This window comes from Cydia strobilella, chromosome 1, assembly GCF_947568885.1.
Source record: "Cydia strobilella chromosome 1, ilCydStro3.1, whole genome shotgun sequence".
In the NCBI taxonomy this organism is placed as follows: Eukaryota; Metazoa; Arthropoda; class Insecta; order Lepidoptera; family Tortricidae; genus Cydia; species Cydia strobilella.
This window is the reverse complement of record NC_086041.1, coordinates 16431150-16458642: the sequence shown is the minus strand read 5'-3', so window position 1 is coordinate 16458642 and position 27493 is coordinate 16431150. Positions and strand designations below refer to the sequence as shown.

The 27493-nt window shown below is 37.7% G+C and overlaps 3 protein-coding genes across 3 annotated transcripts in view; 2 read left to right on the top strand and 1 right to left on the bottom strand.

Moving 5' to 3' along the window:
- Nucleotides 1–25380, bottom strand: part of LOC134745904 (uncharacterized) — a 125766-nt gene extending 100386 nt beyond the window's left edge. Inside the window, exon 1 of the mRNA XM_063680017.1 lies at nucleotides 22981–25380. Within this exon, the coding sequence (XP_063536087.1) occupies nucleotides 23039–25087 (2049 nt within the window). The 5' untranslated portion in view covers nucleotides 25088–25380 and the 3' untranslated portion in view covers nucleotides 22981–23038. The remainder of the gene's footprint in view (nucleotides 1–22980) is intronic.
- The window catches only part of LOC134746260 (protein mothers against dpp), a 118414-nt gene that overhangs the window by 87012 nt on the left and 3909 nt on the right, over nucleotides 1–27493 (top strand). The window lies entirely within an intron of this gene.
- On the top strand, nucleotides 163–12321 carry LOC134741578 (uncharacterized). Its single transcript, XM_063674414.1, has 6 exons — nucleotides 163–227; nucleotides 4318–4442; nucleotides 4993–5116; nucleotides 7913–8032; nucleotides 8941–9204; nucleotides 11928–12321. Exons 1-6 carry the CDS (start codon nucleotides 207–209, stop codon nucleotides 12258–12260), a joined length of 987 nt encoding a protein of 328 aa, XP_063530484.1. The 5' UTR covers nucleotides 163–206; the 3' UTR covers nucleotides 12261–12321.

Genomic DNA, 27493 nt, shown 5'->3' with positions numbered 1-27493 from the left:
AATTCATCCACTGGTTTTGCGGCAACCGTATAGTAAATAGAAATAGTTATCTTTATTAACATATCACACCGTATGAAAAAAAAAGCATATCAACCAATAAATCAGAGATGCCCTTACTCACCCTTTAAAAAATATGTAACTTGGTGAAAGGCCGCCCCGCACTCCGTATATAAGCAACTTGCAGGCACTCGGACAGTATTTGCAACATGGCGGCTCTAGTGCTATTGGTACGTTCACTCCGTTCTAAATTTATATTTAATAATTAGGGGATAGGGATGGGCGCTGTATCGATTGATTGTGATTGACAGTTTGAAGTGATCGCGGTAATATCATTACTTTACCTTTTGGTTAAGTTAGTGAAAAGTGAGTATTTATGATGTTCCTTATAATTGGTTTGTTTCGGCAAACATCGGCCAAGAGTGTGAATAACTTATAACAAATGTGAATATTTGCCTGTTTTATTGTATAAGTATCAACTTTACATTTCGTATATCGTATTATGCAAGTGTGGGTATATTTAATTTAAAAATTAAGAGAGTATATGTAAGTTGTACATGAACAACGTTTTACTGAATTAAAAACAAATCTAACTACAAACTAGGTTAAATACTTGCGTATACAGTTAGTGCAATACTAGCACGTGGGCAGTTATCTAAACCTTAAAATACCTGCTAAGCTTAAAATATATACCTGCTCCACTTCAAGCACTCTAATAAGATAAGACAAGTCCGCTACAGGAAACTAGCTTTTCTTGCTTTGAAGTAATGTCCTTATCAGTGTTTATTCAATTCAATTCAATTCAATTTATTTATTTAAGACAACACTGGCCCATAACGGTTAGTAACAATTAAGATTAAAAACTAAGTGTTAGTGGAACACAAAAAACAGAAAGCGACTAAACAAAAACAGACAGCAATAAAATTCTTTCAACTCACCTAATAGCGGTTATGACACATTCAAAATGCCGCATTATAGGTGAGTCGTATCGGCCCGCAACAGTGGTCAGGATGGGGTTGGAGCTGGCCCGCACTCTGCAGAGCAACGAGGCAATTCTCTTGCGTATTATGGCATAGTAGTCATCCGTGTGAGCTTGCGCAAACATGCTCGATGCGCTGCAGAGACGGGACAGCCCCAACAACATCCTGAAACCATTATTATATTGGACGCCCAGGGAACTGATGGTCTTCTGCGTATAACTAGTCCAGAGGCTGCGCGTGCAGAAGTTATGATGCGTTACATCGAGTTGGTTTGACGCGTATCGTTTATTTATTAGACGGCGTCGTCTATTTCAAAATTTAAAGCCAAATGGGGAAGTTATGAATATGAATTTGTAGTTTTTCAGCGGTGTCAGCATGGTTGCATTTTTATCACCTGTCACTATGCCTGTCACTCGCACTTACATACTTGTTAGAACGTGACAGGCATGGTGACAGGCGATAAAAATGCTACCGTGCTAAGCCCGCAGTTGTATTTCTCGTCAATACACTATCAGTACATTAGCAAGATTTCATTCTCAGTCCGTAACTATTAGGAAATTGTTGTCGGCACTGGACTTCGAGTGAAGCGACCGATAGGAAATTGAGGTTTTGGTATTTTGGTTTTCATTCCATTACAATAAGACATATTTTTGAGGTTAACATTTGTCAACGACTATTTCTAACTTTCATATGGAATTTCATTGGATATTTTCATGTAATCAAATTGATTTAGGTTCAAACAAAATTATCAAGAATCTTGTATCAAATCAGTACTGTGCGTTTAGACATTAAAATGAAAGTAGCAATGATAAGGTCTCCACGGTGAACCAGTTTCTTTGTTAGCAATTTGTTAATTAATCTGCTTGTATAATTAATAGCAACGCTCCACTTTCATACTAGGAAGTAGCTTATATTGCTTTTCTCTCGGATAGTCTTTCGACGTCTCCGCAGCATATAAGAATATGGGAAAAACGAGGGCCCGTACAAGCCGAACCTTCGTATTTACTATATAATAATTATTATGTAGACGCCATATTTACATTGCTATAATATAACTGTAACAATAGTCAAGTCACAAGATTTACTGTCAAACAATATCTCATGTTTTCTCTGTACATACATATGTATTTGGTTTGAGTGACATATATTTCATTACATCTTTATCTTCACGTTGTATTTTATTACATACCGGATGCTTATTCAGAGTATTTATTTTCATTTGATCATTAAGACTAAACAATTTCAATTTCAATTAAGACTAAACAAGGTAATAAACTACTTTCATTTCACACTTAATCAAGTCGTGATAAGATTGATATTGGAATGCGTTGATGTTTGAGTTATAGCACTTTTATCGGTGACATTATGCCGAGTCCGGCAGTGAATGTGGACCGGTGTGCGGCCTCGAGGCGTTCCTGCCCTTTGTCTGTCTGATCAACTCAACTCAGATAATACATTATTTATCGTTATTGGCAAACTTTTCGTCAAATCATTGAATGTGTAAAATCATGTTCACTAGCCAATATAATGATTTTTTTTGTCCAATTTATGCAAAAAAAATTAATATAATCATAATTAATACTAAAACAAATAAATATACGAAGTGAACGTTTGTTAGTTCTCGCGTATTACCTATGTCTTCGCATATATTCTTTTTGCAATCTTAACCGGAAACACGCAAAATTTAATAAGAAAAACAAATGTTAAATTAGTATTCTAATCAAGACAACAAATTTAAAACCACCAATGCGTCTTTCGTCAGTTCAGATTTGGCGCAAGTGACAAGATTTTAATTTTGCAATTTAGAAATAAGTACATAGTACATATTTTGGATCTAATTAGTTAAATAATACTTGAATTCATTAAATTTTAAATGACTTAATGATTTATTTGAATACGCCTAGCCTAGGACGTGATTATTTTATAATGACATTTCGACAAATGCCAATCGTGATTTTTCATACTTTTTAACTCCCGGTGCAAAAAGAGGGGTGTTATATGTTTGACGGCAATGTCTGTCTGTCTGTGGCTTCCGTGCGGTGGTTCTTAGCTATGTTTGATAGAAATCGATCCAGCAGTTTGAAGAGTATCAGCTCTTTTCCAAAATGATGTAAGGCATTTTTGGCATGTAATGGATTTTTAGACGTATAGTGTGGCATGTAGGGGCTTTTTAAAAAATTTAATTAAATAATTATAGGTATTACAATACATAAAAATAGCTTTTGATGAATCCGTTCCGCCCTTAAAAAATCGAACAAATGCCGCGTAAGTAAATAAAATAAACCTTAACATTTTAAGAACCCGGAAATGACATTTATTTTCCACTATCTACCGAAAACCAGTTTAAATGACCAGTAAATAATTCTTTAATATAATGGATTTTTAATCTGTATCGTTTTTATAGTGTTTAATAAGAAAAATACACATGAGTGTTAATGACAATATTTATACTTTTACTGCGTTAAATGATGTTGTGTTAATAACAACACGATCATTTTATAATCAGAGGAACAGTTTACTAGATATATATATAGATCCCTTCTCTGTATAAAGGATTTAAGGATGACTCACGTTAGACCGGGCCGTGTCAGGGCCGGAGTTTCCGGCGCTTACTTTTCTATGACATGACAGGTGATCACGTGATGCTTTCCATAGAAAATGAAGCTCCGGAAGCTCTGGCAATGACACGGCCCGGTCTAACGTGAGTCATCCTTAACTCACGCTAGAACGGTCCGGGCTCGATCGTACCTATGGTGGTAGGTGGTGTTGAAGTTTAACGATACCCGCGAACCGCGGGCTGCTATCTAAAAACATTTTAGTTTTAGCAAGCATCATTACTTGAATTTTTCTAAGATATATACTTAGTAACATCTAAATTATAAGTATTAAAAAATCATACCTATTTCAAAAACGCTTTAGCTTGTGGATCAAACCACATTTTTTTTTACTTTTATTTAATAGAGTTTTTGGTGCGGCGGCACAGTGTCAAGGCTCCTTCCTTACACAATAGGTAGGTACTATATTTATTGAACCAGATAGCCGTTACGACACAGTGTTTGGTATTGTTTCGTTATTTAACCAATTTTAGGTTACTGGAAAACATTAAGCTTTGTTTGGTAACTAAACGACCGCTTACTACTGTAATGCACATGAATTAAGTTTTGTGATATAGCGTCATTGCAACCTAGACCCAACATTTTATCTGGTGTCTTATGGTAGCCATATCACTGATTTGAATTTGTGCCTTAAACAAGAAATATATATAAACAAAGGTATTGATTTTGTAGATCTGTCTCAAATGAAACGAATGTAATGTGTTTGTGTACCTTACGTTTTGCAGTCGATGCTGGCGCTGTGCGCGTGCGCCGCGAGCGCTCAGTTCGCGGACGAGCGCGCACCGCGCTACATCGCCTCCGAGCCCAAACAGACCTCCACGCCCGTGCCTATCCTGAAGCAGATCAACAGGTGAGCGGCGTACACCTGCACTCGATTCTGGCGTTGTGCGCGAACGCGATGTTTGCAGACTAGTGCGCGCCGCGCTACATCGCCTCCGAGGCCAAACAGACCTCCACGCCCGTGCCTATCCTGAAGCAGATCAACAGGTGAGCGGCGTACACCTGCACTCGATTCTGGCGTTGTGCGCGAATGCGATGTTTGCGGACTAGTGCGCGCCGCGCTACATCGCCTCCGAGCCCAAACAGACCTCCACGTCCGTGCCTATCCTGAAGAGATCAATTGGTGAGTGGTGTACTCAATACCAGTAGATCCTGGCGTTGGCGTGGCTTTCGAGCTCAAGCAGACCTCCACGCCCGTGCCCATCCTGAAGCGTACGCACTCATGCTGAACCGCAATAAAAGTATTAAGAAAAACCAGGATCTTCTACATACAATCATAAATAAACCCTTTGAAAATCAAAAACTGGAATCCTGACTTATTTTTGTTTATTTAACTTTCATTAAACTAAATCTTTAAGAAAAAAAACTGATGGTAAAAACATTATAATTTATAATTACAGGCACAATGAGGACGGGTCGTACACATACGGGTACGAAGCCGCCGACGGCTCCTTCAAGATCGAGACCAAAGCCCAAAACGGTGAGGTCAAGGGCAAATACGGATATAAGGATGACACTGGCAAGGTAAATTATCAAGTTAAAGTAACATCTAAACTTAATACTTAGCAGTCACTGAGACCGGTTTGTCTACATCTGCTGCGATATCCTCACGATAAAGGTAAGCTGCCTTTATCGTGATCGTTGGCAAGACAAGAACGTAATAAAGTAGAACCGAGTACCTAAATAGATTGCCTGTTGTGAGGTCATATAATTGATTGACAAAGAAGGACAAAAAAGGAATTTTTCACAAACATGCTATGTAATATTGATATTACGTTCTTTATATTAGGCTGGGAAGAGGCTAGACGAGAGGTCTGTAATGAAGTTTCATACAAAGTTGCTTTTTTTTATTTCCATTTCACATATGTTTGTGACACAGCATCATGGCATTCAGCCATTAAAAAAACTATAGAACCAATATTTGCTTTTTGGTTCGGAATGACATTCCGCCAATACGCCTATAAAAAAAATCAATAAAAGATATTTGCTATATTTTGCAGTTTTATTTGTATAGAATTTCCAAAAAAAAAACATTATTAACAAATTCCAATAATATTCAATTGCAAATTTATAATTGGTCTAACCAAATTGGTAGTAAATAAGAACAAATAAAACTATACTCATCCTTTTCTTTCGGGTGCTAGTACTAGTGTAAGATAAAGACAGTGATGAGGCAGTCCTTTGACAAACTATATTTTGATTTTATATAAATATCAGATTAAGAAAAACTAGATATAGTTTGTCAAAGGACTGTCTTATTTCAAACATAGACAGAGAGAATCATACTATCTTTATCTTACACTAGTACTAGACCCGAAAGAAAAGGATGAGTATAGTTTTTTTTGTTCTTATTTACTGCCAATTTGGTTTGACCAACTATAATTTACATAATATGTATGACATTTTTAAAACTTCAAGGCCATTGAGCAAGCTAAAAGTGACGCCTCAGATAGGTGTTATGCAGATAGTAAATACATTTCACACCACATGTTCGACATTGCCCAATTATATATATCATGCAAACCTCACCTAAAGTAAGTCATTATTGCTGTAGGTCTCTATGGAACAATTTTTCACACGAATTCAAATCTCATTATTAACCAGCGGGTTATAATGAGATTCAGTAGCATATTATGACGGCGGGTTATAATGAGATTTAATACAACCCGGCGAAATTAGAACTTATTTGAAAATCGAACTCGCCATTTACGCAAAACAAAGAAAATAAAATAAAAGCCGCGAGTGTTGCAAAACGCTGCAGTATTAGCAGGAGGATGAAGTTGTAAGATTATAATTTGTACGTTTACATTTGATATGTAACACTATATAGTTTGACAAACTTTATTTTTTAATTTTCTCATTAACCCCCTAAAAGTGGCCCCCGTGTTTAAAATTAATATGTTTACGTACGAATATATTCTGTTAAATGTTTACGTTACATGTCCATCTTTGGGTCACAAACTTACATATGTGTAGCAAATTTCAACTTAATTGGTCCAGTAGTTTCGGAGAAAATATGCTGTGACAGACGGACAGACAGACAGACAGACGGACAGACAGACAGACAGACCGACAGACAGACAGAAGCACGAGTGATCCTATAAGGGTTCCGTTTTTTTCTTTCGAGGTACGGAACCCTAAAAATACATTGTTTAAATTGTGTAATGTACGGAACTCTTGGAACGCGAGTCCGACTCGCACTTGGCCGGTTTTTTTAATAGGGTAAGTACTCTAAGTTTTAATAAAACGTTGTTTCCTGTAAGTAGCCTTGCTTTTTAATGTCTCGCAAAAGGTGAGAAAAGTAGAGTATTCTCCTTGGGATAAAGCTGTTGTCGTCTTGAGCGACCTTGAATCCCTCGCTGCACTCAGGACTCCGTTTTAATTGCCTCGCTTCGCTCAGGAATTAACTCAAAATAAGTGGGGCATTACTTTAAATTTCAAAATTCTAAGAAAATGACACACTACCTAATATTTAAATTATTAAGTCTGTTTAAAAAACATAGTCTTATTTAAAAATTTATTCAATCAAATGTCTGTATGGGACCCATTGTCTTAAAGCAATACAAAAGTCACAAATGATCGTCAGTCTGGCACCCGCACTTTACTGACGAAACGCTTCTAACAAATTGGCATTACATTACATCGTGACGTCAGCATGTAACGTCGCTATTGCTTAGAAGCCGTGGAAAACAAGAAAATTGCGATTTTGTCGGTGAAATATTGCGTTTATGTTGTTGTTGTTGTACAATATATTTTTTAATAAAATGTAAGGAATCGAATGGTACCATAGTTTTTTTTATATTAGGAAGTTATGTTTTTTTTTTCAACAAGTATTTATTTATTATTCCCATATATTTTTTAAGTTTCCAATTTATTGTGATAAATTGCTCATTTTTAGGGTTCCGTAACCAAAGGGTAAAAACGGGACCCTATTACTAAGACTTCGCTGTCTGTCTGTCGGTCTGTCTTTCTGTCTGTCTTTCTGTCTGGCTGTCTGTCTGTCTGTCCGTCTGTCACCAGGCTGTATCTCATGAACCGTGATAGCTATACAGTTGAAATTTTCACAGATAAAGTATTTCTGTTGCCGCTATAACAACAAATACTAAAAACAAAATAAAATAAAAATTTAACCATAGAACAAACATGATTTTATTGCCGTTTTTATAGATCATGGTACGGAACCCTTCGTGCGCGAGTCCGACTCGCACTTGGCCGGATTTTTTATCTATTTAACTAGTTTTAGTTATAAAATTCAACATGTGGAAACAACCCTATTTTGCCACAGCAAAGAAAATATATTATTTTTTTCTCTGATTCCAGCTGCGCGTGATCGAGTACGGCGCAAACAAGTATGGATTCCAGCCCTCGGGAGAGGGCATCACCGTGGCGCCACCCACACTTGTTGATGAGTCTACTCGTGATCGACCACCGAAATCACAGGTATTACTACTGATTCAGCAATCTTGATGGAGTAGGTACGACCAGTCCGCGCAGTAAGACAGTCCGCGCGAAAGGACATTACTGTGACGCTACCCACCCTTCTTGATAAGTTTACTTGCGATCGATCACCAAAGTCACTGATACTACAGAATCACTAGCCGTGGTAGGTAAGGGTTTTAAATCAGCGGAAGAGGGCATCACTGGCTATTGGTATGACAATGTTTAAGTTAGTATACCTACATACATATATACCATACCTAACTGACACGATTTTCAATAATGCCAGCACCTTTGTCTGCATACTTATATAATGATGTGCCAGGTGCACCGTAGAGCATAGGCTAGGAATGGGGATCACTCATGAAACTCATGTAGACACACAACTGTGGTACAAAACCGCGGTGCGTGGTTATTACTTAAAGCCAAGACCGACGGCTGACAAGCACCAACACACCACCTACCACCTCGACAGCTGGGTTGGAGCCATAGTCGTCCGTCGCCCCTTGCTCCTCTTCAGCGCTGCCGAGTGGGACCTACCTGCTCCGGATCCGGACCTTCGGTCAGCCAGGGCATTACCGGATCTCGGGAGCAAATTTAGACGTGCCTTGACCACCCACGACCCTACCTATAAATTTAGTCTTTTTTTAATAAATATTTAATTTTGATAACGAGTTGGTAGTTCTTCATTTACTTTCCCTACCATAAAAAGTCATAGTCATAACTCCCTTAAACGTTACATTGGCAAACGTTACATCAGAGCGGAATCTTAATTAAAGAAATACTACAAACTAAATATGTACCCAGAAGTGTCTTCCGTATGGAGCTCTTCCTTGTTATTTTTAACCTTGACTAAGTACCTAAACTTGTAAAAATCCTAATTTAATTTTACATTATTTATATTATTCCAGGGCGGCCGCGCTCCCGCGCAGTCTGTAGACTACGATTACGAAGAGCCCGTGCCCGCCCCGCGGCCCGCACCGCGCCCCGAGCCGCGCCCCCAGCCCGCCTACCGCGCGCCCCAGCAGCAGCAGTACAGACCAGAGCCGCCTCAGCAGCAGTACAGACCAGAGCCGCCTCAGCAGCAGTACAGACCGGAGCCGCCTCAGCAACAGTACAGGCCTGAGCCTCAGCCACAGTACAGGCCGCAGCAGTCTGCGCCCGCGCCACCAAAAGTAAGCTTGTGTTATCGGTGCAGTAGCCGCATGTAGTTAGTTGTGACATAAACAGGAGGATGTTGTGATAAGACAAAATGGGACGACCGGTTCTCCATACAAACGTAGTGCCCTTTTCCTCTCATATATCAGTATGAATCCGGAGCTTTAAAAAAAAACCGGCCAAGTGCGAGTCGGACTCGCGTTCCAAGGGTTCCGTACATTACACAATTTAAACAATGTATTTTTATGTGAAATGTCTAAAAAACCCGTAGGTGACGGATCAAAAACTAAGTAATTAAGTCCGACTTACGCTTGACTGCACATTTCTAATAGGTTTTCCTGTCATCTATAGGTAAACAATTATTTTGAGTATTTTTTTCAAAATTTTAGACCCAGTAGTTTCGGAGATAAAGGGGGGCAATGGTCATTTTTTGCCTTTTTTCTTGAATAACTTTTAAACTCTTTATCCTAAAATTATAAAAAAACAATATTTGAGATACAATAAGCTCTTTCATTTGATATGTAACACGATATAGTTTGTCAAACTTTATTTTTTAATTTTGTCATTTACCCCCCAAAAGTAGCCCCCATTTTTAAAATTCATTTGTTTACGTTACATGCCCATCTTTGGGTCACAAACTTACATATGTGTACCAAATTTCAACTTAATTGGTCCAGTAGTTTCGGAGAAAATAGACTGTGACAGACGGACAGACAGACAGACAGACAGACAGACAGACGGACAGACAGACAGACAGATAGACGCACGAGTGATCCTATAAGGCTTCCGTTTTTTTCTTTTGAGGTACGGAACCCTAAAAATTTGTTTGCAATTTGTTTTTCGCTCCTAATTTTCATAATAATCAAAAAATCAAATAAAGAGGCATCTATATACAATATACAATAAATTGCGTAGATATATTTTCCGTTAAGTCAATATCCAGGAAGGAAAATGGGGACTACATTTGTTTGAAGAACTTTCAAAATCGGTCCAGAAATGACGGAGTTATGGAGTAACAAACATAAAAAAACATACCACCGAATTGAGAACCTCCTCCTTTTGAAATCTTGAAGTCGGTTAAAAAACTACTGAAAGAGATTGAATTATTTTGGTGGAGAAAGTGACTTTAGTAAGCAAAATTCAGCCTGGAATTCTGAAATTCAACCGACAGGAATACGTGGTTAGGTATAATTATTAAATAATCAAAGAGAGAGCTCATTCTATTTAAACTGTATTTCCTGATCCATAGTTTGGTATGATATTTTACTGGATTATGCGATGGATAACACAAACGCAATTCTTAATAACTGTGTGGAATTACGAATGAAGTAAACTGCGGTTGCGTTGAATCCATACTGTACAGAATTACGAATAGGAAGAATCCCGAGTGCGTAAAAATATCGACTGTGTAGAATTACGAATGGAGTAAACTGCAGTTGCGATAAACTCATTTTGTGTAGAATCGCGAATAGGAAGAATCCCGATTGCGTCAAAATATAGACTGTGTAAAATTACGAATGTAGTAAACTGCAGTTGTGTGGAATCCATATTGTATGGGAATTACGAATAGGAAGAATTGCGTTTGTGTTATCCATCGCATAAAGGGTGACTCACGTTAGACCGGGCCGTGACCGGGCCGGAGCTTCCGGCGTTTACTTTTCTTTGACATGACAGGTGATCACGTGATGCTTTCCATAGAAAACGAAGCGCCGGAAGCTCCGGCCCGGTCACGGCCCGGTCTAACGTGAGTCATCCTTAATCCATTTTACTCAATATCCATTGAGGCCTGTTTTTGAAATATTAAAATGTGAAGATAAAAAGGTAACTTTATTGTCTCCTGATTCAATCTAATTTACCAAATATTTGTATTAACAAATATAATATAATATAATATAATATAATATAATATAATATAATATAATATAATATAATATAATATAATATAATATAATATAATATAATATAATATAATATAATATAATATAATATAATATTACACTAATATAATATTATACTGGTCACTAGCAAGAAAGCATAAATTCAATGTCAATAACCTTTGGTGGAAAGAAACTTTAACGCAACCACAGGTAATAGAAAACGATACTGCAAAGCTAATGTGGGAGATACCGGTTCAAACAGACGTAACAGTAGCTCACAATAGACCCGATATTATATACATAAATAAAATACAAAAGCACATATACTTAATAGATATTACTGTTCCATCAGACTACAACATAGGACCAAAAGAGGTGGAAAAACTGAGCAAATATCACCTACTAAGAACAGAAGTAACGAGATTATGGAAAATGCCTGCCACAGTAATCCCGATAGTAATAGGAGCCACCGGTATTGTAGCCAAAAACTTACACAGATATATAGACAAACTAGATGCACAAATAAACATACACATTTTACAAAAGCAAGCAGCCATCCATACAACTACTATTTTATCTAAAGTACTAGGAAATACTATATATATTGGGGAAGCCGATGCTCCTCTTCCTTGAGTGTCTCAAGGCGGGACATCGACTTAATACCGATTTTTAAAGTCGAGAAAAGAAAAACTTTAAACCTAATATAATATAATATAATATAATATAATATAATATAATATAATATAATATAATATAATATAATATAATATAATATAATATAATATAATATAATATAATATAATATAATATAATATAATATAATATAATATAATATAATATAATATATCAAATATATTATTCAGCCCGCATTGTTCGCCGGCGCGGCCCCCGCCCCAATCGACCGCGACAGCTTCTTCAACCCCGCTCCGCAGCCGCAACCCCAGCGACCGCAGCCCCAGAGGCAGCCGGACTTCCGACCGGCTCCCCAGTTCCAGTCCTTCACTCCCAAGCCCCAGGTCGAGTACTCCCAAAACTTCGCGCCAGCGCCCGCTGAACCCAGGTATCAACAGAACCAGTTCCAACAGCCGAGGAGTCAAAGCCAACCCTTCTCCATGCTGGATCAGCTCCTAAAAGAATACGCTTTGCCACAGGGAGGCGCTGCCCCCCTTCACGATATCACCTTCGGATCATATTAGGCTAAGATAATTTTGTAAATAATAGGAAAAGTTTTGTAAAACTATAAAAAATGGAAAATAATTCGTTTGCTTTTATTTAAACTATTTATGTAATGTGTATAAGTAGATGTGCCTAACACCCTTGGAGTTGCACTGTTGCCGGCGTCCATAGGCTACGGTGATCGATTACCATCAGGCGGGCCGTATGCTTGTTTGCTACCGGCGTGGTATAAATAAATGATTTTTATTTATTTATAAAAAACTTAAGTGTTCATGCCAAGTTTCAGTAGAAGTGTGAAATAAAACATTAATAGAGTTAGACCAAGATAAGTCTGCAACGATTTTGATAGCACACGCAGTGCAAGTGTTATTTTAAACGTCAAAGTTCTATGAAATTATGACGCATAAATAACACTTGCACTGCGTGTGCTATCAAAATCGTTGCAGACTTATCTTGGTCTAACTTTCGGCTATTCTATTACAGTTTAATGTTTAAGAGTATAGTATAGTGGACGACTGCTTTTCCGTCTCCATAAAAAACGTAGTCCCCATCCCCATTTACTTCCCTGGATACTGACATTATGAAAAATATTTTCATCATCATATAGGTTTTTTTTAATACCACGTCGGTGGCAAACAAGCATACGGCCCGCCTGTGGGGAAGCAGTCACCGTTGCCTATGGACGCCTGCAACACCAGAGATATAACATGCGAGTTGCCGACCATTTAAAAAACCTGTACACTCCTTTTTTGAAGAACCCCATACTGTAGCCCCTCGAGAAAACCTCGGCAGGGAGCTCGTTCCAAAGCCGGAGCGTCCGCGGGAGGAAATTCCTCTTAAACCGCACAGTACGCGACCATTTGGGTTCTAGGGTGTGAGGATGAACACCCTGCCGACGGCGAGCGGTGCGGTGATAGAAAGCGACTCATGTTAAACAATTTTATTCTTCAGAGCACAGCCCATTTTACAAGCGGTAGAACACACACAAGGAGGCAAAGTCTCTCCTTAGACTCAAAGGTTCAATACCGCTTGTGCGTTTGGGATCGTCGACGATTCGTACAGCGCGCCTTTGGACTGAGTCAAAGGGTCCAAGCTGGCATCCAGGTGCTCCTGCCAGTCCTGCCCAAAGGTGACAGCAGTACTCCATATTGGGTCTGACTTGTGATTTATATATAGCTCTTATGTCAGCGAATTAAGAACCAGGTATGGGACATATTTTTGAGTAAGTTGTCTACACCCATATTTTTATACTTGACTGTACCTACATAACTTGTTTTGCTAGGAAAATAACTTTTAGACCTTATTTTATCTCATATAAATCATCACTATCATCAATTCGTATGTTACCGTCTTTTGGGAATGTTACTAGTAACATTGGTAACTTACTGGTAACATTCCCAAATGGAAACTTACTGGTAACGGGAATGTTACCGCTGCCCATCACTATTTATATAGCAGCAGCCCCGGAGTAAAGTATCACCTCGCTTTATTGAGCACACCGAGTTTTTTGGATGCCAGCGCAGCTTTCCCTTCCAGGTGGCTACGTAATTGGACGTCACTGGAGATGTCGACACCGAGGATCCCAATACTCCCTGACATGGTAAGGGCTGTGTGCCTTCGAACCACAGTAAACGGGTTTTTTTTATCGGTAAACGCGAAAACTTGTGTCTTGGTGGGGTTGAATCGGACTAAATTGTCCGGCGCCACACCGAAACTCTGGATAGAGTGCTCTCAATATCCGACACTCTCATTTAAGGGTTAGGCTCTTGTCGGTGGAGCAATTTCCATGTATGTCGGTCCTCTGCCTTCTTCTTGACAGCCTGATACGACACGACGTTGAGTTTTCCGTTACTTGAAGGGGCATATCTGTGGTTTTATACATCAAATTGCGGTACAATATTGTCTGTATTGTTATTATCCAGAGAGGAAAATGGGGACTACATTTGTATGGAGAAGTGGTCACGTGACGTAAGCAAGGGCCAAATTGAATAGTGAAATTTGAAAGATAGTCGGTTAAATTACTATGAATATACAACATTTACGCCCGGGAGATCATCGATCACTGTTTGTAGACATATAAACACTTTGCGTTCCATTCAAATGCCCCATTAAAAAATATTCTGGCACCTGCGAAGAGTGCGAAGGTAATTAATAGTATTTTATACAATCGTGATATAATAGAGAGATTTTCAGTCGAGTACCGTGTTTAAGCAACGAAGCTTGCTGAGTTGCTTAAGTTAAGGTACGAGATTGAAAAGCTTGATTATATCACTATTGTATACAATACTTTTTCTACGAGATAAAAAATAATACTTTCAACTAGTAGAATCATATAGGTAAACAAACCAAAAGTATACCTAAGATACGCGAGTTGCCGCACCCGCGATACCTTCATACTCGTACGCGCCCCGGCCGCCGGGCCCGGCGCCCCCGGCGGGTTGGTCAACGACACCTCCTCGTAACTCATGAGGCCCTGGTACCTGCTCCGCGCTAAATTCAATTTTAAGACAGTTTTTTTTCTCGATTTTGGCCACCGTAGCCTATGGAGACTAACAAGCTACGCTAAGCGGTTTTCGTAGGGTATGGATGTTGCTATATGAAGGGTGTCACATGCGCGTTTCTGACTTATGAAGCAATTGTTTCTACTACTACATAAAATAAAATGTTTTATTTGGCCAACCAATCACAAAGCAGATGCGTTTAAGTAGGCTAATTTGCATTGAATCGAGTCTCCTTAAACAAGAAATATTTTATTGAAATGTATGAAGTTCTATTTTCAAAATTTTTATAATTGACTAACCGTATCGATAAAATTCTTATGCTTGAGTCGGAAGTGCCATAGACTATCCAACGTTGAAAAGAGTAAGGTTGTAGTTTTGCATATGAAGTTGTAATACACAGATTATACTCGACGAGTAGAAAAAAAAATTAACACACCAGGTGTCACAGCCCGGAACCTCATCAGGCAGCATTAGCACGCCACATATTTCACAACGGATCCTTAATAACGCACCACACCATTGTTGTTTTTAGCAGTAAGGCCGTGGGAGCCAGCCACAATTCCACCGGTTACACACATATTCCCAGGGGTATTGTGCAAGTATTATGCGTCGGAGATGATGTGTGTATCACATTCTTCGCTCATATACTTATTGTTATTTTACATAGCATTTATGCTACATAAATAGCAAAAAACAGCCATCTCATATGCCTAAGGTTAAAATTGTAGTAATCTCTGATCTTGGCGAGTTGCTTGAAACTTGAAATAAGGTTACATATCAGAATACCGAAAATTGATTTACCTAATGTTGAATCACCTATGCTCGATTCACCTATTTTTAAATTACCTAACTATCATTTTACCAAAACATTGAATGACCTAAGTTTATAATACCTAATCTCAATTAACCTAATGGACGAAACACCTAATGCACGATATACCTAATGCACGTTTTACCTAACGAACGCACGTTTCACCTAAAGCTATTATACCTAATAGACGATACACCTAAAGCTGATATACCTAATGAACGAAATACCAAATACCTAAAGTCGATATACCTAAAGGACGGAGTACCTAAAATCGATATACCTAATAGACGATACTCCTAAACTTGATCGATTTACCTATTGAACGAAATACCCAAAGCTAATATACCTAATGCACGTAACACCTAAAGTTGTTATACCTAATTACCTAATGCACGAAATTCCTAATACTGCTTTACCTATTAATGAACGAAATATAAACCGTTTTCTTAATTTTCGTTTTATTTTTATTAAAAGGTGTTTTTAGTGAAATATTGTAGAAATTTACTTTATTTAATAAAGTAGAATTTTACTAATGCTGTAACGCTGTAACGTGATATGCTAAAGACAGCACAAAAAATTTAGGCCGTTGGATTAAAGGTTCACTTTAATAAATATTTCCTTTATAACGTGTTATTACACGACACTAATATGTCTAATGCTGAAATTAAAAATATATATGAAATAAAACTATGAAAACTGATTATATCGCGTATATTGAATTTATAATACATCCCGACGTTTCGAACTCTTTACAGCGTTCGTGGTCAACGGGTGACTGAGGAAAAATTACAAAATGCAAAAATACCCACATACTAAAATAATGAACAATCATAGACTACAAACTTTAAGGCTGGTTGTACATGCAAAATCGGTTCATAAGGCTAGTTATACACTATAATTATTTTTCAAGTAAAGATATATATATATACGCGATAAAAAACTATGCCGGCTCCAACCCTACACCACGGACCCGAGAAGATTTAATTCCCTCCTAAATTGTAGGAGGGTATCCCAATATGGGACCGGCAACAAACTCGGCGGGACACATCTTTTCAAAACATCGGAATGTCCAGCATCATCCAACACTACGGTCTCACAGTCTATGTCTCGCTTGCTCCTTTATCAGGTGGACTACAGGATCCAAAGCTGGTGGTAGAGAAAAGCCATCTTCCCTATTAAAGTTTGGATATTTCTTAATCTCAATGGCCTCGCGCAGCATTCTGGGTATGTAACGCTTCTCCTTGGCAAGAACCAGAGGCTTATCAAACTTGATTGAGTGATTGGCTTTATCCATGACATGCTCACAGACAGCAGACCTAGGTCGACGGTGCTTGACATCAGCTATGTGTTCCTTCACCCGAGTGGAAATGCTCCGTTTCGTCTGCCCGACATATGATAGGCCACACTCACAGTCCAGCCTGTACACTCCTGCAGTCTGTAGAGGGGTAGGGGGTTTTCATAGTTTTATTTCATGAGTAACTATCGCGGTAACCGAAGACAATATTAAAAATATATAGTTTTTGAACATCCATACTCTTTGACCACGTATGGATTACGGCCGGAATTAAACTTAAAAAAGTTGGAAAAGTAAAAAGCACTAGTTCGCGCAAAAACCAACTTTGCGAACGCTAAACAGCTACGTAAAGTAGCACTTTTTGAGCAACTGTATTGATAAATACTTTTTGTATTCCTACAAATATATCCTCAAAAATAAGGAAAAAAAATATAAAAATGCAAAATGATTACACATTGCTCGACAGCAATAGATTCATTCACAATAGTATTTTCCACCTGGTATTCCGAGGGTAAACGTTAACAACCAATATACGTGCATTAGGTATTTCGTTGAATAGGTAAATCAAGTTTAGGGGTATCGACTATTAGGTATATGGACTTTCGGTATTACGTGGATTAGGTATATCGACTTTAGGTGTTTGGTTCGTTAGGTATAACAGCTTTAGGTAATTCATGTATTCGGTATATCAGCTTTAGGTATATCAGCTCATCGCGAATTACGTGCATTAGGTATATCAACATTAGGTATTTCGTGTATTAGGTAAATCGGCTTTAGGTATTTCGAGCATTAGGTGTGTACATTTTAGGTAAATCGACTATAGGTAATCAGAGATTAGGTAAAACAATATTAGGTGAAACGTGCATTAGGTATTTCGTTCATTAGGTTTTATGAGCTTAGGTTATTTGACCATTAGGTATTTCAAAAAATAGGTGAATCGAGCATATGTGATTCGATATTAGGTAAATTAATTTTCGGTATTCTGATATGTAACCTGAAACACAAAGCAATCAATTGTCCGTATTTAGCGGTCATACATATTTTATTAGGTACCTAAAGTCCCTTTGTGTGAACGAAGTATAGTACTCGTATACAGAGAGTATCATTTGGTTAAGCGGAACTGGAACTGCTAAATAATATTACATATGATTCCAACGAAACATGTTTGCGATAAGTAGATATTTAACTTCAATTGATCAACCAGTGAATGTTTGTATAATTACTAAACCTAAAGGGTCGGCAACTTGCCTAAGTCACTACTGGTACTGGAGTTGCAGGCTTACCTAGGCTGCGGTTGTCACTTACCATTAGGCGTGAGGGTAAAAACGCAACACTTCGTGGTTTGTTATCGCGTTGTACCTACTTGTGACTGCGTTAAACCCTTTAGAAAACATGGACGGATTTCTTTTCAACATCAAATAATCGTAAGATTCGTAAGTCCGCGTTATTACTAATGAATTACCAATTTAAGATGCAACATCTATAAAATTGCATATTCATTATTTTTCATACCAATAAATTATTTTAACAAGCAGTGTTACAAATCTATTTAGATAACAATACCCATTGTTTAAGTAAATATTCTTACACGCCACCAAGGTTAAACACCAAAACAATTAATTTAAACCAGCTAAGACTTTTTAATTGCACTTCACTATGTGCTGCATGCTTTGCTCATTGATATAAGACGTGCTCAATCCCTACCCATTTTTAAAAAACTTCTAAAAGAACACTATTTAAAATCTCTTTCTTAGTCTTGGTCCTTTCACTTACAATATTTTTCTTTTTGTTCACGCTACCTGGTCGTTATTCTTCTCTTGCTTGAATTCTCTTTATGTATTTATGTATTTTGTGTAGGTTTATGTAGTGTATTATTGTTGCTTAAATAATATATGTAGTTTATTTTTCATTGTTTGTAGTTTATACTTAGGTATTTGATTTGTAAACTTTACACCTTTGTTATTTTGCACTGCCCATTAACTTATTTCTAGCCACTGAATCGCTATCTGAAGGTTGTCTGGAAGAGATCGCTTTTTAGCGATAAGTCCGCCTGTTGTTACCTACTCACTTATGTCCTGTCTTTGTTTGTAACATGTATTTTTCTTTGTAGTGCACAATTGCACAATAAAGTATTTATTATTATTTTTTATTTTTATTTTTTTCTCGACTTTCACCGGATTAATACTGCCATGCACGGGCCTAGGCCAAGTGCATGTCAGGTAAGTATTCTTACATTTTAGTTAGTTGAATGTGAATCAGGTTGAGCAGTCATGTCTCTAGGAGTGGTGTGCGTTTCTATGTTCGTGGTTAGTGGTTCTATAGTTTGCGATATGGTAGGATTTAAGGTTGCATAAGTGGTAGATTGTGCGGTTGGTCTCGCGACAGCAGGGCTTCATGGTCAGTTTGAAGGAATTTTCTTACTATTCGGCATGAATTAAGGATAGCGGCTTTTTGAAGTAGGTGGAATGTCTTGGGTGGCAATTTTAAGGTCTTTAAGGATTGATGCAGCTGTGTAGGTATTACGCCTGTAGTGGATAAGACTATAGGTACTATTATAACTTTTTGGAGATGACATATGCGGGTTATTTCATCTTTTAGGTTTATGTATTTGGTAAGTTTTTCAGCTATGGTACTCTGTAAATTGTGTGTGTTAGGAACAGCTATGTCTATAAGGTATCCTGTTTTACAAGTTTTATCAATTAGTGTGATGTCAGGTCGGTTGTGATGGGTGGTTCGGTCAGTTAGGATGGTTCGATCAAAATATAATTTGGCTGTAGAGTTTTCTAGCACACTTTCAGGTTTATATTTATAATACGGCTCTATGTCAGTTACAAAGTGTTGTTGGAAAGCAAGTTTTTGATGAATAATGTTCGCAACTTGGTCATGTCTATGTTTGTAGTCTATCTGGGCTATTGTTTTACATGCACCTGTAATATGTATGTTGAATGGTTTCGGGGCAGCTATTGCATTTTCTACATGTGTCAACGGCTAAGGTTTTTGTAATGTGTCGTTGGTACTTTCTGGTCTCAATTACCTGATCCTGTATCGCCAGCATGAAGCCTTCAGTCTCCGGGAAGAGCTCACTATTATTATGTTTAGGTCCGTTAAAATGTTTTCAAAACTTCCCGACGGTGCCGAACTTTGATAGGAGTCGAGATGAACTTATTATGTAGGGTATTAATTATTACGAGTATGTAGGGCAGACAATTGGAAGACTTTATTTGTAAAAGCTGACCACGACTGAATATATTGCGTGTCAGTTGTCAGGTTAAATAATAGTGGTACTAAGTTAGTAGTACTAACGGCACAACCAGCACAGCCATGGCGGCGCTGAGATAAATAGTGAATTACCTTTCCCGAATTACCGTTCCTGCGTACTTCACTGATTTCTAGTATTTACAGTTTGTACCTTAGCATTTCGGCTTCTACTTGGGCTAATCGGCTTTGTTTTCGGCCTGTGAAACAAAGCGCCAAAAGTATTCTGCCACCCTGAAATTCTCTTCCAATTCGTGTTACTCCTACAGGTCGTGTTAAAAAGTATCAATAAGTGCACATCCGCAAGACCTTACTTTAAGGATCTTCGGATACTTACTCTGCCCTCCCTTGTGATATTCCAAGTGGCTACATACGTGCGATGTCACCTTGACGAATACTCAAGTGGAGCGGATATCCATGGCCGAAACCTACGAAACGCCCAAAAACTCGTGGGCGTCAGGCATAAATTGGCGAAATCCGCAAAACTGACACATATAATGGGACCGGCGGTTTACATAATGGGACCGGCGGTTTACAACCGTCTGCCACCACACGTCACAGAAGCGCCGTCACTAAACAGTTTTAAATCCAGGCTAAAACGGTGGCTTATCGAGCACACTTTCTACTGTTTTGCAGATTTTATTAAATAGTAATTACCTAATGTTATTGTAGGTATACTTTGATTTGTCATGTATATTGATAACGCTAATTATAATTTAATTGTAAATCTTTATTTATCTATTTTGAATGTAATTATTGTATTTATAATGCTAATTTTATTTTAATTGTTATTTTTTTATTTAATTTTTGATGTAATTATAAAAACGACATGTAATATGAATTATTATGAATATACAAATATGAAATATGTAATTGTTCTATACACAGCGTTTGTTATTTGCGCGCGTAGTCTGATCCCTTGCTTTTGATGCTGACTGTACTATCTTTTCAAAAATTGTGCTTCAAGCCGGGTCGTACTACCCTTCTATTCTTTTAATTCAAAACATTTTATAGGTGATTACTTGTACCACAACAAGAACAAAGTTGTCCATTTAATTCCCCCATTATCAAGCCTCCCTGCCGTGAAGGCTGCTTGATTGTGCTCCATTTCTACGACTGCACGGGCCTTGGACACTGACACGCTTGGCAACTCTTACCTCACAAGTCACAACGTTTAATATACTACCTACTAGATCTAGATACCCAAGCTTTTGTCCAACATACCTACATGATTTCGTTTTCAGGGCTCCGAATTTGAACATTGAAGGGGTGTCGAGTTCGTAAGGTTTTATTGTGTTTGACCTCTGTTTCTAAAGCAGCAGTTGAATATTACAAATTACTTACTTTTTAGGGTTCCGTACCTCAAAAGAAAAAAACGGAACCCTTATAGGTTCACTCGTGCGTCTGTCTGTCTGTCCGTCTGTCTGTCTGTCCGTCTGTCTGTCTGTCTGCCCGTCTGTCACAGCCTATTTTCTCCGAAACTACTGGACCAATTAAGTTGAAATTTGGTACACATTTGTAAGTTTGTGACCCAAAGATGGACATGTAACGTAAACAAATTAATTTTAAACATGGGGACCACTTTAAGGGGGTTAAAAAAATCGAAAATAAAGTTTTTATAACTATATCGTGTTACATATCAAATAAAAGAGCTTATTGTGAGTATCTCAAATATATATTTTATATAATTTAAGGATAAACAGTTTAGAAGTTATTCAAGAAAATAGGAAAAAAAAACCAGCCCCCCCCTTTTTTCTCCGAAACTACTGGGTCTAAAATTTTGAAAAAAATACACAAAATAGTTCTTTGCCTATAGATGACAGAAAAACCTATTAGAAACGTGCAATCAAGCGTGAGTCGGACTTCGTCCCACAGTGCGTAAGGTTAATTTAAATAATATGGATAAAACATTTTCTCGTACATTATGTATTTTTCCTTATTTTATGTTTTCTTTTATATTATGTCTTGTTTGTTTGTGCTTACGAATAAAATTTTATTCCATTCTATTCTATTAAGAGCTTACCAAAACACAACAGCTTTCGATTTGTTTTTGTGATTGGCAAGTAATCTTAATATTAATTACTTATTAATACTACTAATCATTATTAAGAGTTACCTAATGGCTAACTTGTAATAAAAATGTCGTGGTATCTATGTAATAAAAATCATATGATTAATGTAAAATCACGTCAAGATGTTAATAGTTCTCACAAAGAGTTGAAAACTATTTTATGGACAATGAATAGACTGTTATTAGGTGAAGATGAAGATGCAGAAAAGTATGTAATAGCACTTAACAAGATTACGACTATGATGTCAATGGCTAACCTCGTTCAGAGCCGCAGGAATAACCATACTAAAATAGATTATATTGCTTTACGCTAAGGTTTTAAAATAGTAAACTGGTAGTTGTAAAGTTTTCGAAGCCGACTGTATAATTGCATAACGATCAATTTTGCCTCGAATCTTTGTAAATTTAGACTTTTTGAAGATGAAATTTGCCACAGTTATTATTCGATGTGTAGCAATATTAATGCATTTTAGTATGTCCTCACATTGTAGGCGTGTGTGACCGAGACGTTGAAACAATGGTTCCATTTAAATTTAAAATTGGACTAGTCTTATGAGAGTCTTATCATAAGTCTTTGTCACAACTGGGTGTTTTTTACGCCTACGAATTTGTATTGTAAAGTTTTAAATTACTTACGTTATGGTATAATATATTATACTATGCAATGCAAATGTGGCGGCCGTAAGAGATAAAAGTATTGAAATTAAACACCATTTATAAAGAAGAATCTATTTAGTACAAAAATTAAAAATATTTACAATAACTGAGTATTACGACCACCCTTTTAAACTAAAGATACCTCCAAAACCAGCTTCAGTGTGATCTATTTTTTGCCTTCTTTTTAAGCCCAACTATAAAGGTGTACCTTAATGTCTCATGGATCGCTTCATACTATCGACAGAACCCTCTTCGCCTAATATCTGGACGTTTCTCACTTGTTTCCTACTTGGAGCTGCAGTTGTTAATTCTGTGGCGGGTGCCGGCGTTGGCATAAAGTCAGGACTAATCGCAAGCATCAGCATTTTCAAAAGTAGAGCTTCACGTATATCTGGCGGGAGAAACTCTGGACCCTCTTCCACTCTATTTGATGAACTTCCATCAGCATCGTAAGGTCTAGTGTATAATCGTCGCCTCGGGACGTATCGCTGGCTTTCGTATTGAGGGTTCTCGTAACTCGCTACTTGATTTGAATATACCTCCTGCTGCCTGTATTTTTGCTGATCGTACCTATAATCGTACCTGTCGTCTTCTTGGTATTGACGAGCGTTTTGATATCTATAGTCGTATTGCGGTTGTTCTTGTCTGAATAAAGGGTGGTACGGGGGACCCGGTGCAACAACTTGATCCATCAAAGATTGCAATCTGTTCTGCCTGTAGATCAGAATCTGGAGTAACTTTTTAAGATCTCTAGTACTTACGGGAGCAGATATCGAGTTCATTTCATCGATAATAGGCTCGTACCGTTGCTGGTAGATAGGAGGCTGTGTAGGTCTGTAAGGGTTTATGTATCTTGGTTGTTGTGGTTGATACTGCTGGATTGGAATTCCTCTTTCATCTACTGCTATGGGAATTATTCTAGTGACAGGGCTTACATCGTAGGGCGAAGCTGTGACCACCTCGGGTGCAGTCCCCTTAATCTGCGCATGGGTAGTGGTATCTTTCACAAACTGCGGCTCAAATATTTTGTTCTGGTACTCGTACTGGAGAAAGGGCCGCTGGTTTCCAATGGGCACCGGCGATCCAGGATTATCTCTCAAATATTCTCTCGTACGGAATTGCACTGTTGCTTCAGGTCTTCGATATATAGGTTGATAAATCCTGTCATCTTCCCTTTGGGGTATATGCACCACAGGCACTGGATTAGATGTCACTACATTTTGCTGGTCAAATACACGTCCAGTACTTGCTTCTATTGTCGTTTCTTGTTCCGGCAGCTCTTGGTACTGCTCTTGTATCTTTTGCCGTGCTGCCACTAACGAGTGAATTGGTATAAGTCTAGGTCGAGGTGTCGTTGTAGTAAACAGCGGCCGAGCAGTTCCTAATGATAGATGGCTTCCATAGACATCAGTGGAATCGTCGCCAGCTGATTGCTGCAAGTTAATCATGTGAGGATTAGGACTGGTACCAGTCAACTCTCGCCTGATAGTGTTAGCCTTAAAACGATCTGTGTCTTCCTTTTCGTTTGTATTTTCGTAAACTGGTTTCACAGTTGAGGGTAATTTAGTTGTCGTTTGTTTTGTCACAAGATCGTCTTTTACATCCGAACTAGGATTCGACACCTGCGTCCTTGTTTTACTGTCTTCTGTTTTGGGCTTGTAAAGATTTAAAATGCTACTAGTTTTCTCCTCAGGCGTTTGCTTATCTGTAGTCGCGTCAGCACTAGATCGTGAAGAAGTAATAGGCAATCTCCGTTTTGGTATAGGTTGAATCACAGTTCCTCTAGTAGCAAAACTGCTCCGAGTTGGGTAAACAACGGTCGCTAACGGTCTTCGTGTGGTGGATGACACTGTTTTGTTCATTCGAACAATCATTGTAGGAACACTAGGCGTCGTACTTGTAGTCACAGGAACAGGCGTAGGCGTATCGCTCGACGAGGTGTATGTCACACGCTTAATTTCACCATCCTGGTCTATATACCCGAACGTCCCTTTCACATTTCCGCGAACATCTCTACTTTCAATTTTAAATGTACCATCATCGGCTTCGTATCCTATAGTGTAGGAGCCATCATCATTCAATCGTCTAATTTGTTTGACAATTTCAACTTTGGAAGGATCAGCCGTCTCGCTAGCCTTTAGAATTTCTTTGGTAGGAGTAGTAGTAGTAGTAGTGGTTGGTAATTCAGTAGTTTCATCTTTGGTGGAGTTAGTGGCGGTCGCGGCGGCGAGACACGCGAGTATCACGAGGAGGTGCATCGTGAGGACACCGACAGCGGCATGTCGTTGCTAAGGCTGCGCCGGCACACGCCGGTCCCCTATATAAAATATCGCCCCACTCGCGTCCTCGGTGTGCGAACGTTTCGCAAAACGACTATTGTTGTCATTTCATTATCTGAAACGGAAAATCTTTTTTCTTCACATATACTTATGCTGTAAGATCCCAATTGTTTAATTGTCCGAGCCCATTGGCAGGTGCGCGTGTGGTCATACATTCCAGTCATCGTTTAGACATACAAGCTTTAGTAGACCAATGGTCAAATGTACCTACAATTAACACCGCGACATATTTTTCTTTTTATAATAAACTGTTTTATTAAACAATATAAATATTTGGCATACTATAAACACTGGGATTTTAGAGAGTCACGTTTTGACTATCACTAGTAATAAAAACTACTTAACCAATACACAACGACAACAACAATACTTAGTTACTACTAATAACTAAGTACCTATTGTAATTTAATTAGGCCCAATCCAAATGGATAAAAACATATTTATTTAAATTTGATACAAACGTTATATAACAGGTACAAAGACGTTTTCTAAAATAAATAGGTATAGAACACTCAGTCTTTCAAATCTGGACATTCTTGGGCTCATTCTACTCAGAATAGAGAATGCTGCCATCCATCCTGCCATTACAATAAGATGTCCCAAAATGTCCGGTCCATTACGTCACGTTCTATTTCATTACGTCAAGTGTGTTATACATTTTTCACTTGTATGAGCGTGACGTAGTGGAATGGAATGTACAATTTTCATGCAAATTTTTGGGACATTTTTTTAATTTCAGGATTGAATATGCTAGCGATTCTGACTTGAAAGAACCCAAAAACACCAGGATGTGTGAGAATCAGGTTTTAATATTTATTTTAGAAAACGCCAACAATTGCGGTTAACTCGATATAATATTATAACCTCAAATGATGGTTGACCGGTAGAGAATGCCTTTAGGCATTAAGTTGCCTTTGCACTTTATTCTTACAATTATAGTGCTAGGTTATAACCTCCTGACGACTAGTCCTAAACCTAGGTATAGAAATTTACCAGTTTAAATGTATAATTCTGTTAAATTGACAAAAAGTCAAAACTTAAATGAGGTCTATATATATGTATATACTACGTATCCAAAAGTTTTCTGGAAGAGAACGCTTTTTAGCGATAAGACCGACTTCTGTTACGTAGCCTTAAACTACTATTTCGTTTTCTGTGTATTTTTTCCGTGGTGCACAATAAATAATATTTAGTTACTTACTTACGTACCTATAAAACACCGGTCGTCAGGACGTAGAAGTTTAAATAAATTCAACAGCTCTTGTCATGATCCAGTTATTTTGTTAAGATAAACGCTGGTATAGCTGCAAAAACGGTAGTGAATACTTATCCGGCCAAAGTCCTCAAGGTAAACCTGGTTAAATCTCATATACCGCGTATAAACTAGTAGCTATGTTAGCTGTAACTGCGACATACAATAAGGAATCGAACACACAATCTCTTCTTTTCATTTTGAAATTTGAAAACAAAATAACCTTGTGTAAGTGTGACTTTGGAGTTCTTGTATTTCCATACATTATTAGATAATCCAATTCATTGTGATAAATTGCTCATTTATCTACTTCACTAGACAGTCAGTATTATTAATTCAACATAATGTCATCTTGCCAATTTACCTTGTAATAAAACATTTAGATTAGACTCCATTTGCAATCCACAGACGCCTCCGGGTTACACCCATTAAGGTATTAGAAAAAGCACAATAGTAATTGTGATCTGTCGAAATGAAGATACAAAATACTAGTCTTTTTTATAATTCTGAGCAACTAGGGGATAATTTATTTATTTATTATGTCTTTATATGTGGAAATACCACCAAGCATTTACTTTTTCCTTTAAATTACGCTGTACATGCAGGTCATATTCCAGTTTTCATAATGCAACTACTTTTATTTTTTATTAGACAAGTACTCATGGTACATAGATTTTATGAATAACTAACAAGTACAATAAAACTCATTTTCATCAATTTATCGCTTTATTCGTTCCCATCCATTTTGTGGGATGTATGATGTATTATTTGACAACTCGGACGTACGAGTTTACATCATTTTCGGCCGCAGCCAGTAGTCATTTGACATTTTAGCGATTTCTTCCCATAATTTTATGGGGTTTATGGCTTTACTATACTTTACAACTCGGCCGTACGAGTAATCTACACCATACATCCGGCATCAGCCTAAACCAACTTGTTGGTATTTTCGTTATTTACGACATGAATATACATTCATTTACTGCAATCGTTTGTCTATCACAAGACAAGATTGAATTGAATTGTACTTATTTAGTTAAGATTTCGATACCATTTATTTATCAGACGCCGCT

Excerpts from the sequence above, each read along its gene's own strand:
- LOC134741578 (XM_063674414.1), top strand. The coding sequence starts at position 207 with ATGGCGGCTCTAGTGCTATTG. Across the intron at positions 228-4,317 it reads TGGCGGCTCTAGTGCTATTG|TCGATGCTGGCGCTGTGCGC; the intron begins GTACGTTCACTC and ends TACGTTTTGCAG. Across the intron at positions 9,205-11,927 it reads CTGCGCCCGCGCCACCAAAA|CCCGCATTGTTCGCCGGCGC; the intron begins GTAAGCTTGTGT and ends TATATTATTCAG.